General features: G+C 37.0%; 1 protein-coding gene across 2 annotated transcripts in view; it reads left to right on the forward strand.

Annotated features, from left to right (window-relative positions):
• Window positions 1–13,144, forward strand: part of ZEB1 (zinc finger E-box binding homeobox 1) — a 202,168-nt gene that overhangs the window by 144,043 nt on the left and 44,981 nt on the right. For both annotated transcript variants that reach the window (XM_072651927.1, XM_072651928.1), the window contains exon 2: window positions 4,271–4,471. In XM_072651927.1, the coding sequence (XP_072508028.1) occupies window positions 4,271–4,471 (201 nt within the window). The remainder of the gene's footprint in view (window positions 1–4,270; window positions 4,472–13,144) is intronic.

Raw genomic sequence — 13,144 nt, forward strand, 5'->3', positions numbered from 1 at the left:
ATCCTCACAATACTTTATATTCTTGGATTAGTTCCATTGATTCTTGCTCTGGTTTTGTATCTAGAGGAGCATTTGTATCTTAATGTATCTAAATTTAACTTGTTTTAATAAGTATACTTACTTATTACTATAAGTAATGATAATTTTAATTTAATTTGTATCTAAATTTAACCAGTTTTTTCATATCTTCCTCTACTAAATTCCTCCTTATATAGGGCTTAAAGGTGCTACTATGTCTATTTTGTATGGAGCAGAAAGGTGTTTCACCCACCAAGAGTAAGCTTATTTGTCAAATAAAATGGAACCCAAGTCTTTTTCTTTTCTTAGTGAACATTTAGATGGGTCTGTTTCCCAATATTAAATTAGATAATACATGTAAAATACTTTGCAAACAGGCAGACTCTGTATTCATTATGCCACTGCCAATGGCTCATCCACCTTTACTGTCCACCTGATTCACCGAACTCTTGCCTTTGGCTCCAAAAAGCTGTAGCATGTAGAGTGGCCACACCCCGGGAGAAACCTCTGGGCAGACAGGTTGAGGGTAACCAACCAGCGCAAGCCTATTAGGGAGTTAGGGGAATGGCTTCCCCAAGCACGAAAAGACTTTCTCCATTGTAATGGGCTATAAAGGCAGCTGAAGCAGATTCTGTGGAGTGCTTAGAGCATGATCAGACACGAAAGATGCCAAGGCCGTCCCTTGCATCCCAGGCCATCGTGGTCATCCTGACTTTGGTCTTGCTGTCAGACTTGGAGGATTGTGGAAGAGAGGGGGAGGCTGATGACTTCAAGTAACTACCCCACTTAAATCCAGTTCATTTACAAGTCAACATATTGTTGGTTCTCTTTGAAAACAAAAGAAAAAACAGCTAAAGGCTAAACACTGTTGGCTAAATGGTAATCTGAAGTCTCTACAAAGTTATGCAAGTAATTCAAGCCAAAACCTGCTTTTCTCTAACATGGATAGATAAAGCTACCATGTCAGCTATCCTTGTAAATAGTATTTGAGGGCTGTGAAAGAAGGCTCCCCTCGCTAGAAAGTGTTTCTGGAGGCGATTTCTTGGAGGGAGTTAGCAACTCTCTGTAAAATTTATCTGACAGACCCTGAATTTGCTGGTTTTATACTTTGATACTGAACATTCTTTTCCACTGTATCTCACAGAAAGAACAATATTATTGTTTGCAAATCTGTAAGAAAAACATTAATTCAGTGAATTAAGTAATAACCTCAAATTCAGTAAAGAATTCCAGTTTGGGGTTTGTCTTAAGATCTGTGTGACTTTGCAAAAGTCAAAGAATCTTTCTGATCTCCTTATGGATGTCAGTGTCAATATTACTAATAAGGTTGTTGTAAGAGGCAGGTAATGAAAATTATAAAGCACTTTGTGTCTTATAAATGTTCATAAATTAAAATATTTAGCATTTCTATTCTCTGGCATCTACAAGTGGACAGTATTATGAGTGCTTCACTGTGATACCTAATGGACAAATCAATTACAGATTGTCAGCAAGCTCTCTAAAAGTTAAAAAAGGCCAATTCTCAGTGAACAAAATCCACACTTTCCATACAGGCCCATATTTAAATAATATGTGTGGAAATCTACATACACCCTGTGCTTATAGCCATTGAGCATTCATATGCTCCTATTTTAACATTAATTTTTAAGACATATGCCAGTAAAAAGATTAATGTTGCTGATGTCAGACAAATATTTTATAACAGAGCATATTATGAAACTTTTTAGTTATTCTCTTATTAAAGTTAATATATACAAAAAAATATATGTCTGAGAATGAGAATTAAATGCTGTCCACTGTCAGCAGGTAGATGAATCCAAGGTACAACTTACTACAATACAGCAATTTATTGTGTACCATATTCTCATCCTTATTGGCATAGGTTCTAGAGCAGGGGTGGGGAATCTGTGGCCTCAAGACCATATGTAACTCTCTAGATCCTCAAATGTAGCCTTTTGACTGAATATAAACTTCAAAGAACAAATCCCCTTAATAAAAGGATTTTTTCTATAAAACTTGAACTCAGTCAAAAGGCCAAACCCAAGGACCTAGAAGGTCCACATGTGGCCTCAAGGCCACAGGTTCCCCACCCCTCTTCTAGAGGTTCTTAGGCATTTGAACCTAGAGGGAGAGAGAGAACTACTCCCCCATTCATGTGCATTCCAGCTTTTATATTTCAGCTACTCTCCTTTTACCTTTCTTCCTGTGCCTGCCTCTAGGAATGTCTGAGTTTCTCTTCTGTCTATGCGGTATAAGATGTCATCAATCTTTTTCTGGTCTTGGACCGTAAATCCAGCCTTCAATATTCTCTCACTGTGTGCCTCAGCATGTTACTCAGTATCTGTCTCCATTAGTGTCTTTAACTCTAAAATGGGCATAATAACAGTATCTACTTGGAAGGATTGTTGTGAGGATCAAATGAGATACTTGAAAATGCCTATTCCTGAATTCCGTTTTCTAAATTGTTTTCAACTTGGATATTTTGACAAGTCAGCAGTGGCATAAATGAGAAGTCAGTTTTATTTTGTTTAATTGGATCATCAGGATTTACTGGTTTGTTCACACAATTGTGCAGCAGTGTCACTAAAGACTGCAAACAGAGTTGTATCCTGAATGTAGAAAAATGGGTGCTTCTCTCTCCATTTTGCATGGAACAACATGAATACTTACCTGCTACTAAAGTGGCCAAATGATTATAGGAAAGAAAAAGTGTGAAACGATGCTCTCCCCTCTCACTCTAAAGGGAAAAAAATGTTGTTTAGTTTATTGAAGGTGATGAGTCCAACCTTATTTTAAAATGTGTATTTATCAGATCACAATACATAAGCAACCATTTCCTTCTGCCTTTTTGCACATATTTTTACCTTCCTTTTCCTTTCTTGCACAGTACTGATTTTGTTGTATTTTAGTGGGTGTTTTAAGAGTTTAGTTGAACTAAATAATAAAGGGAAGTTGGAAGGAATTGCTGCTGCCAGTAAATGATCAGAGCAGAAGGCTGAAATCTTTCTTCCCTTTCATCCCCCTCCCTCCCTCCCTTGTCCTTGTTCTTAGCAAGTGATAAATGCTCTGCCAAAAGTGGGGAGGTATGTCACTCTTCACAGTAAACACAGGGACATTCAATAATTTATTCATTTAATTTGTAAGCTATAGGAATGCTGGGACAACAGTGTACTGTGTTGTGTGGTGTATTATGTGTCATTTATTATGAAGAACTTAATTGTAACCATATTTGTACCTCACTGTTACTAGTGATTTCTTGAACAGGAACCTTTACTTAATGAAATCTCATATCTGTAGTCTCCATGTAAAAGTTTAAAATCACAGGAGTTAATAAGCCCTTTTGTAAACTCTAATTGGCTTTCATTTTTATTTTAATATAGCAGACTGACCAGTAAATTGAACTTAGAACATACGTTAATGCATTTTAGTTGTGAAATTTGAGCAATTTAGTCCATTACTTAAAAAGGTATTGTGGAACAAACCAGACAATCATGAAACTTACTTATGTATTTCACTTTGCACTCTGTGAACCTGACATTAGTTGTAACTAACTATTTAAACACCTACTGGTCTGGACCTCTTTTAGTCAAAATGTTTTATCACTCAGCACATAGTAGGTGCTTAATTAACAATTTAAAATTTATTTTTAAATGCTGATTGACCCATTTATAAAATAGACCTTGCTTAGATTGACTATGAGCCATTGGAAAATCCTTTGTTATTTTCATAGTTGTGTTCCTTACTGAGGTATCTGACTTCTGTTTTCTTTTTTTACTATTGTTTTGCTAAACCATACTAAGTTATCCTTGAAAAAGAGGCAGTCTGGTATAGTGAATAGAAGATTAGTCTTGTAGTCAGAAAGACCTTAGTTCAAGCTCTACCTCTGATATATCTGATCTTTGTAAACATAGGAAGTCATTTAGTCTCTCTGTGTTCTAGGCACACCACTAGAAGTTACATATTACAGCACACCTGCAACACTGGAGGGAGGTTTCCTGTATGTGTGAGTTCCCTCTACATGTGTAATCACAGATCCAAGCCAAAAATAAATTTTAAATAGTCTTATAAACAAAGTATAGTGCAAATAGACTATCTAATCTACCAATTATCTAAATATAATATAGAATAAAATATTATAAAAATAAAAGTATTATGATACTCAACCTCAGGTATCTTATTAAAGGTTTCCATATAATGGTGTGTTTAAGTTGTGACAGGCAGATTTTGATTGTTGTTCATTCTTTTATTTCAGTTACAAATTATAATAATGTGGTAGAAACAAATTCGGATTCAGATGATGAAGACAAACTACATATTGTGGAAGAAGAAAGTGTTACTGATGCAGGGGATTGTGATGCTAGTGTGCCAGAAGATGATTTGCCAACAGACCAGACAGTGTTACCAGAAAGCCATGAACAGGAAGGAAGTGCCAGCAGTTGCTGGGAAGATGATGGTATGTTTATTCATTTAATTTGCATGCTATAGAGATGTTGATTCTTGATTTTTTAAAATTGAAATTGCATGAATAAAAACTTTAAAATGACAGCAAAAATTGTTTAACAACTACTAAGTAGGAACATTATTATCTTACCTATCATATTACTCTAAGATACCTTTAGATCATCAGTGCTAAGTGCTATTTTTCAATCTCTGAAAACTGAATAAGAATTGGAGTTGTGAAGTTGTATCAGCCATTTATCATAGTAATTACAATATGTTGTTCTTTAATAATACTTTTCTCTTAAGGAATTCAAGATCACGTACTCTTATGATTGGAAGGGACTTAAGAGGCCATATAGTCTGCCCCATTCTTGACCAAGAGTCACTTCTATAGTATCCCTAATAAATGGGCATGCAGCTTTCATTTGAAGATCTCAAGTGAAGGGAAATGTACTCTTTTCTTAGGCAACCCATTTTACTTTCAATAGTTCTAATTGTTGAGAAGCCTATATTTATCTCAAAGCATTTCATATAAGCTAACGTGCTATTTGAAAATGATTTAGTCCTAAGTCTCATTTCACACAAGACACTATACAAAATATCCATAAATTATACCCAGCTTATAATAATTTCTCAGCATATCAGACCATCCATTATACCAAAATCTAACAGATTGATCATCCAGAAAGATATTATTTTCATTATGAAAATTTCTCTTTGCAAGAGAATTCATCTTGGAATCTTTTAGATATTAAGTTATCCTAGTGCACTTAAAATGAAATTCAATTTTCAAAATTTTTACAGTTTTTCTTGAATAAATCTATTATATATCATGAGGTACACTTATCTTTAGAATCCTGCATATGTTGAAATGATTTTTTTACATTTTTATGCACTTTAAAATTTTAATGAAATATTACACACTTGTAGCATAATAGAAAAAGCACTAAAAATCAAAAGACCTGGGCTTCAGTATCTGCTTTACCAAAAAATGAAAATGTAACTTTAAGGAAACTGTTTTAACTTCTATGGGACTCAGTTTTCTTGTAGGTAGAATTGAGAGACTTGACCTGAATGATCTCCAAGGCTTTTTTTTGTCCTAAAATACTGTAATGCCGCTCTTTGTCATTAACTGAAGTAGAAAAGATAGCCTTTTGTGCCAGGACTTGAACAGCAACAGGTTGAAGAGTATATCATAAATGAAATGGTCTGCTAGTCAAGTTCTAGGAAGGTCAGTAAAGGAGTAGGGTGTCAGGTCAATGGGCAGGGTGCTGGCCATGGTGCTGAATCAAGTGAGCCCATGACTGTTAAGAACTAAACTGAATTCTTAGGAAGGGTACATTTTTCAGCATACCTTGATAACAACTAAAACCAGAATCTCCTGTAAAACTCAGCTTGTGCACCTGGATAATTATAATACGTGGTAGCACCCGCCATCATCATCTCAGCATGCTGAAGCATTTCTTCCAGAATAGGAGCACTGAGAGTTAAAATGATAAGTACACCCTTGCCAGTCAGGGTCCATAAGAAATCTTTGTGTTATACTTCCAGTCTTTCTAGGTCTGTAAGTAGTACAGTGCTGGAGGGAAGCAGAACCTAGTCATGGACTAGTGCTTAGTTTGGCTCTCAGACCAGTCTTTTCTTATATCCTCCTATTTAGTTACAATATTCTGATTATCCATTTTTATCAATTAATAGAAGGAATTAGGAGACACATCAGTCACCAGTAACAAATAAAAGCTGAAGTGGAGAAAGGCAGAATAGGAAACTAGAGATTCTAACAAAGGAGTCCAGGGCTCAGGCCTAGAAGTTTGAAGAATGATACATCAGAGGGCATCCAAGTAACAGATCCCCATTGGCAGAAATGGTGCTCCTATTGAGCCCAGACCTTCTAAAGCCAGAGGTACTTGATAGGCTTCCTGCCAGAAGTGGTCTCAGAATATGGGTTGGCATTGGGGAATAAAAAGCAAATCTTTTTGGAGCCACAGTTGCTCAATGAAAGAAAAAAATAAACCTACAGACCTTTCATTCAGGCTGTTTTCTATTTCTTAAAAGGACAAATAAAAATGACTATTGAGAACATCTTGAAAAAATTCTAAGTTATGAATGTCATGGCTAAAGAGTGTATATTTAATACAAAAACTGTATTAAGAGAATCACTGAGCATTCATTAAGTACCTACTATTTACCAATCACTGTGCTGGGTGTACTAGAGGTTCAGACAAAGAATGGAACAATCCCTACTTTCAAGAACCTTCTGTTCTTTGGATATTATATTTTTATTACTATTTAAAAGATGCAAGAAATTGGGAATGAATAATCATTGGGTACTCTCTAAGGGACAACTCAACATCCAGGCACATATAATTAAAGCTCAGGAAAATATTTCATGATTGAACCAAAGGTCCACATGGGGTATCCTCAGGGCCACAGTTCTATACGTAAGGAAGGAGACTCCTCAGAATTTCTGTGGCTTCAGAATGGAGGAATTATCTCTCACAGTCCTAGAGGTCTTTCTTATGCCTGGCTCAGTACCAGAGATTCTGGGAGTAAGAAGATATAGGAAACCACTGAATTCAGTCAGGCCTCCAGCATTTGAGGCCTGTAGAGGGTGACTTCAAAGAGTGCAAGACCACTCCAGCTGTCTTGTCCTGAAACTTGGAGTCACTGCCATGAGCATCTCCTGTGCATGGCACTTAATGTCAATGAATTTGTCATCTTACTGACACTTATACTCCCTCCTGCAGCATAGATTGCCCCCTCTTTACTCCTCCTAGGTGAGTCTTGTCCATACCCTCCCATAATACAATATATTTGGCAGCCTTCCTTAAAGATGTTTTTAACAGTTCCATAGGTACCAGTATAGGGAAGGGGGAGGGAGGGAGTAAGCATTTATTAAGTGCCTCCTTTGTGCCAGGCCCTGCGCTAAGCACTTTACAGATATTATCTCATTTGATCCTCACAACAGCCCTGGGGGCTGGCATTATCCTCATTGTCCTGAGGAAAGAGGCAAACAGAGTTTCAGTGACTTGCTCAGGGTTACACAGCTAATAAGTGTCTGAGGTAGGATTGGAACTCAGGTCTTTCTGACTCTAGGCCAGCATGCCATCCAGCGAGCCCTTCATTGTGCAGTACTTGAGCTATTTATCTATTCTCTTTTTGTTCCCACAATATAACCAGCCTATCATTTTTTCAAATCATACATTTTCTTGATAATATATTTTGTCACTTCTTGCATATGAGTAACTATTAGTAATATATAAGCCTACTTACCCTATCATGTATACACCTATTGTCCTTTTGGTGGTGTGAAAACTTCAGATCCTTAGAGATTATAGGGCTACATGGTTTACAGATGTTTAGCATTACCAGAAGAATATTGTTTAAAATGAATTTTTGTGCCAGAAAGCCATTTAGGGCTTTTGAAAATACCTTACAGATTCCCCACTACAGTGTAACTTGCTCTAATCCTCCTAATTCTGGGCCCATATGAGTATCCATCCACTGTTTCTTTCCAAGGTTGTATTACTAACACATTCAGTCAGCTGCCCGTTTAACTGCATGTTGTTGTCTAAACCTGAAGTTTTTAACCTGGATACCATCGACCCAGAGGGACAGATTTCAAGGGGTCTATAAAATTGGATAGAAAAAAATCTTCATTTCAATATTATTGTTTTCCTTTGTTTTATTTTATGCATTTAAAAACATTCTGAGCAGGGTTCATAGGCTTCATCAGACTGCCAGACAACTTCCTAACACAAAAACAGTTAAGAAATTCTTCATGCATTTGTTTTCCTCCTATGTGGATTGTTAGGCTTGTCTTCTCTGAGCAGTGGTGGAATTTGTTGAGGACACCTGCATTTTGGGGCTTGATTCAATTCAAGCCTAATGTCTTCTGTAATCAGGAGCATCTAAAAGACCTCATCATCTGTAGTGAATCTTTATTTTAGTTGTATTTGGCACAGAATATTTACTGTGAGAATGGTAAACACCTCTGCCTCCCTGGCTTGTGTTTCTTTTGCTAATGATTACAGGACAGTTGAACAAAGCTACCTCAGTTTAAGCATCAGGGTATGTTGGGTAATCTAAATATTTGTGTAGGAAACTACTCCTTGAAGAGGTTTTTAAAGATACGTTGTGCCTTGCTAAGTCAAGTGCTTTTTAAAAATTTCTTTAGGCAACAAATGCAGCAGATGACAGCACCTTTTAGTCAGTTTTGTGATTGTAAAGTTGTGGTCTGCTTAAGAGAATCACTTGTGAAAGCCTACCTGTTCCCCTTTCATATTTTCATGTGGACAGATGTTTCTCATACAGATTTTGTAGAGTTGAGAATTAGATGTGTAGTAGGTTATAGTTATTAATTGATGTCTGTTTAGTTGCCTTTTTTGGTAATGGTGCTGTTCAAAATTTTTTCCCAATCTTTAATAAATATCTTAAAAGTCATTCCCCTAGTGCTTTTCAGATTGTCACTTCTGGTATGGCTTTTTGTGCATTGGTCTTTGTCTTCTTTGGTGTCATTTCTGCTTCTTCATTGTACATTGAAGTACTAAGAGGCCAACAGTGAACTTGGTTTGTTACATAAATGCTAACGCATCTGCTCCTTTTGGGGGCTGTTATCCCTCCCTTTTCATCTGTAAAGACTCTTGAGATGATCTGAATTAGCTGGATCCTCATACACTCAGTTTGCAGGCTAGATTTCTGCTCTGCCACTCTTTACTTCTTTTTGAAACAATACTGTTCGTAATATTGCCATCTTCATACATTTTAAAAGTTGTATTGATCTCTTGGATTTTTCATTTGATTTATTTCCAAATATATCCTTTCCCACTCAATATCCATTGAGCTTTCTGTTATGACAATATTTTATAACAGTTGAACAGAACCAGCAATATACTTTAACTGTATGTGATTGTGCGGCATTCCACACCTGTTGTCTTCTGCCTCTAACAAAAAATAGCGAAGTGTTTTCTCATCCCTTTCCTAGGGCTATGTTGACCCTTATAATTACAATGCATTCAGTTTTGTTTGTTAGTTTTCTTTCTTTACCTATTCATTCATTTGTTTGTTTAGGTTTACATTGCTGTCATCATTATGTATATTGTTTTTCTAGTTCTACTTACTCCACCTGCACAGGTTCATATAAATCTTTCCAAGTTTATCTGAATTTCTAACAGTCATTTCTTAGAACATATTAAGAGTTCATTATATCCTCCATAATATTTTGGAAGTAAAATTATAGTCAGTTTATGTTATCTTTAGCCAAATATAATATCTCTCCATGAGGCAAGAAGAGTATTTGCTGACTGAAATGTTTCTGGGCTTTTTTGGCTTTCTTATGGAAGTGATAACTTTATATTGATTCATCTTCCATAGGAAATCATGAGAGTCTGTATTAATGTCATTTCCCATATTTCAGTTTTAGTAGCATGTTTGAATATATCTTATGATATGATAAGTATATACATCTTCGCAAATTTAACTTTCTTTGTCTAATTTTCATTTTTGTTCTAATTAGTCAGTGGTCTTAAGTAAATGACAACTCACTCAGAAATTTTCCCTCATCCTGTAACTAACCATTTTCTATCAAATATATACCAAATTTCATTGCTTGTTACTTACCATATCTAATGCTTTCTAACTTTCTTATAGAAAATGTTCACGATAAACAAGTATGAGGATTTTGACTATTCCAGAATCTCAGTTGGAAGGACTTCATTCCCATATGAGAATTGAATGGTGTTGAATTAGCTCTGTCTCCACAAGTTTCGATAGCTGTGCTTCCTTATTTTTTATTATCCCTCTTTGTGTGTACGTCATTACTTCTCCATTAATGTAATCAAGTAGCAGTACTTTTCAGAACTTGGGGTAGAAGATCTTACCAAACTCTTTAAAGAATTTATCTAACCTCTTTATCTGCTGCAGTGAATGGCATCTAAACTGTAGTTATTTTCAGTCTTTGATGTCATAATCATAGTGAATACTGCTAATGAACATTGTAATAGGAGATGAACAAATGACCCATTAAATGATGTTTCTTACTGTCTTTGGGCACATAATGAAGCCAACTCCTTTCTTTGCCTTTCCAAAGAGTGCTCCTTCTATGTAAATTATAATTTGCACTTATGTCATCTGTCCCCATTCATAGCAAGAATGTCAAGATTCATCTAGTTCACTTCTTCCATAAGTACTATATCAGCTTGTTGGTTGCTGGTCAAAAATCTCCCCTTGCTGACCTTGAAAAAGGTCAGAGAATATTTCCCCAGGAAAAATCCTGGAACAGTAGAGTCAGACAAAGGGGTGGACAGTCTCTCAGCTCGAGAGGCTAGGAAAATCACAAAGGGTGGTCCCTCTTGCTGTGGCTGAAGGGGACCAGTGCAGAACCGGAGCTGTCCCAGACAGCCCCACCTCAAGCAAACAGGAGGAGATCCTGAGCCCCAGTGGGGTGGAGCTCATAAACCCCAACACCAGGACCCCAGGCATGCCTCAGCACAACCAGGGGAATCGGGAAGACACCAGTGCAGACAGGGTTCACCAACCACTGAGCCTACCTGTGCTCTAGCTCAGAAGAGGAGACTTCCTGTGGCCAGAGTACCCTTCCCCCCACACCTCACACATCAAGCTTCAGGGTAACTTTGGGGAAACTCAGAAAGACTTCACCTGGCTTCTGCCTTGGCACAGCAGCCAGCTCAACAGCAGGCAAGCTGCATCATTCTAGCTTCTAGCTGAAAGAATCAGAAGTCAGAACACACAAAGCCTCAAGTTCTCAGCACAAGAACTGTGGGACAGAGACCCCTGTGCCCTAGAAGCAGAGACCCACTTTAAAAGCCAAGAAAAAGGCAATCATCATGAGCAGGAAGTGGACCAGAAAAGACCATAGAATCTTACTATGGGGACAAAGACCAAAATGGAAATGCAGAAGAGGTCAGCATTGAGACTGTACTCCCACCTGTAACCTCAGAAGGGAATGTGAACTGGTCTCAAGCCCAAAGAGCATTCTAGGAAGAGCTCAAGAAGGATTTTAAAAGCCAAATTAGAGAGGTAGAAGAAAAATTGGCCAGTGATTTTAAATGTATGAAAAAGAATTCACAGAAGAATTTAAAAGGAAAATCGGGCAAACAGATAAGGAGATACAAAACCTAACTGGAACAATTGGACAAATGGAAAAGGAGATGCAAAAGTTAACTGAAGAAAACAATCTATTAAAAATTAGAATTGGGCAAGCAGAAGCTAACGACTCTATGAGATATCAAGAATCAGTCAAACAGAATCCAAGAATGAAAGCATAGAACAAAATGTAAAATATTTCATTGGACAAACAACTGACCTGAAAAATAGAACCAGGAGAAGAAATCTAAGAATTATTGGTCTACCAGAAAGCCATGATGAAAAAAAGAACCTGGACAATATCTTTAAAGAAATCATCAAAGAAAACTGCCCTGAGGTCCTAGATCCAGAAGGCAAAATACTCTTCAAAAGAAACCAGCAAACACCTCCTGAGAAAGATCCCAAACTGAAAACACCAAGGAATACTGTCACCAAGTTCCAGAACTATCAAATTAAGGAGAAAATACTGCAAGCAGCTAGAAAGAAACAATTCAGATATCAAGGAATTACAGTCAGGATCACAGGGGACCTTGCAACTTCTACATTAAAAGATCAGAGGGATTGGCATACAATATACCATAAGACAAAGGACCTTAGACTACAACCAAGGATCAATTACCCAGCAAAACTGAGCATAATATTTTAGACAAGGAGATGGACATTCTGTGAAATAAAAGATTTCCATACCTTCCTGATGAAAAAGTCAGAGCTCAGTAGGAAATTTGATGTTCAAGTACAAGTCTCAAGAGAGGCATAAAAAGGTAAATGGGGGGGGGGGCGGGACTTGTTATTCAGTATGGGAAAACTGTTTACATCCCTATAGGGAAGGATGACACTTATCAATCTTGAGAATTGTATATTTGTTATGATATTTTAAAGGGATATACATAGAGGGAGTGGGTATAAATTAACTGATGTGATGATAAAAAATGTGATTTAAGGGTGCAAAGGAACTGTTACAGGAGATGTGAAAAGGAGGAGGCAAAAAAAAGGTAAATTACATCACAGAAAGAGGCACAAAAACATATTATAGTAGAGAGAAAGAGCAGAGGAAGATGAGCACTGCTTGAGATTTACTCTCATCTGATTTGGTTCAAGGAGGGAACAACAAAGTCAACCAAGTATAGAAATCTGACTTGCCCTATAGGCATTAGTAGGGGAAAGAAAAGGAAGGAAAGAAGTAGTAAGGGAAAGGGGGAATAAAAGGAAGGGGGGCTGATAGAAGGGACAAAAGACTGCGGGAGGTAATGGTCAAAAATTAAAATTGTTGTGGAGGGGAAGGGAGAAGGGAGGACTAAAAGCATAAATGGGGGGGGGGGGAATAGGATGGAGAGAAAGACACAGATAGTAATTATAACTGTGAGTGTAAATGGGATGAACTCTCCCATAAAATGAAGGTAGGGAGCAGAATGGATTAAAAATCATAATCCAACAATATATTGTTTACAAGAAACACATTTGAAATGGGGATTCACACAGAGTAAAGGTAAAAGGTTGGAGCAGAATATATTGTGCTTCAGCTGATGTAAAAAAGCAGGGGTAGCAATCCTAATCCTCAGACAAAGCAAAAAACGGAAATAGA

This window comes from Notamacropus eugenii, chromosome 3, assembly GCF_028372415.1.
Source record: "Notamacropus eugenii isolate mMacEug1 chromosome 3, mMacEug1.pri_v2, whole genome shotgun sequence".
Classification (NCBI taxonomy): domain Eukaryota; kingdom Metazoa; phylum Chordata; class Mammalia; order Diprotodontia; family Macropodidae; genus Notamacropus; species Notamacropus eugenii.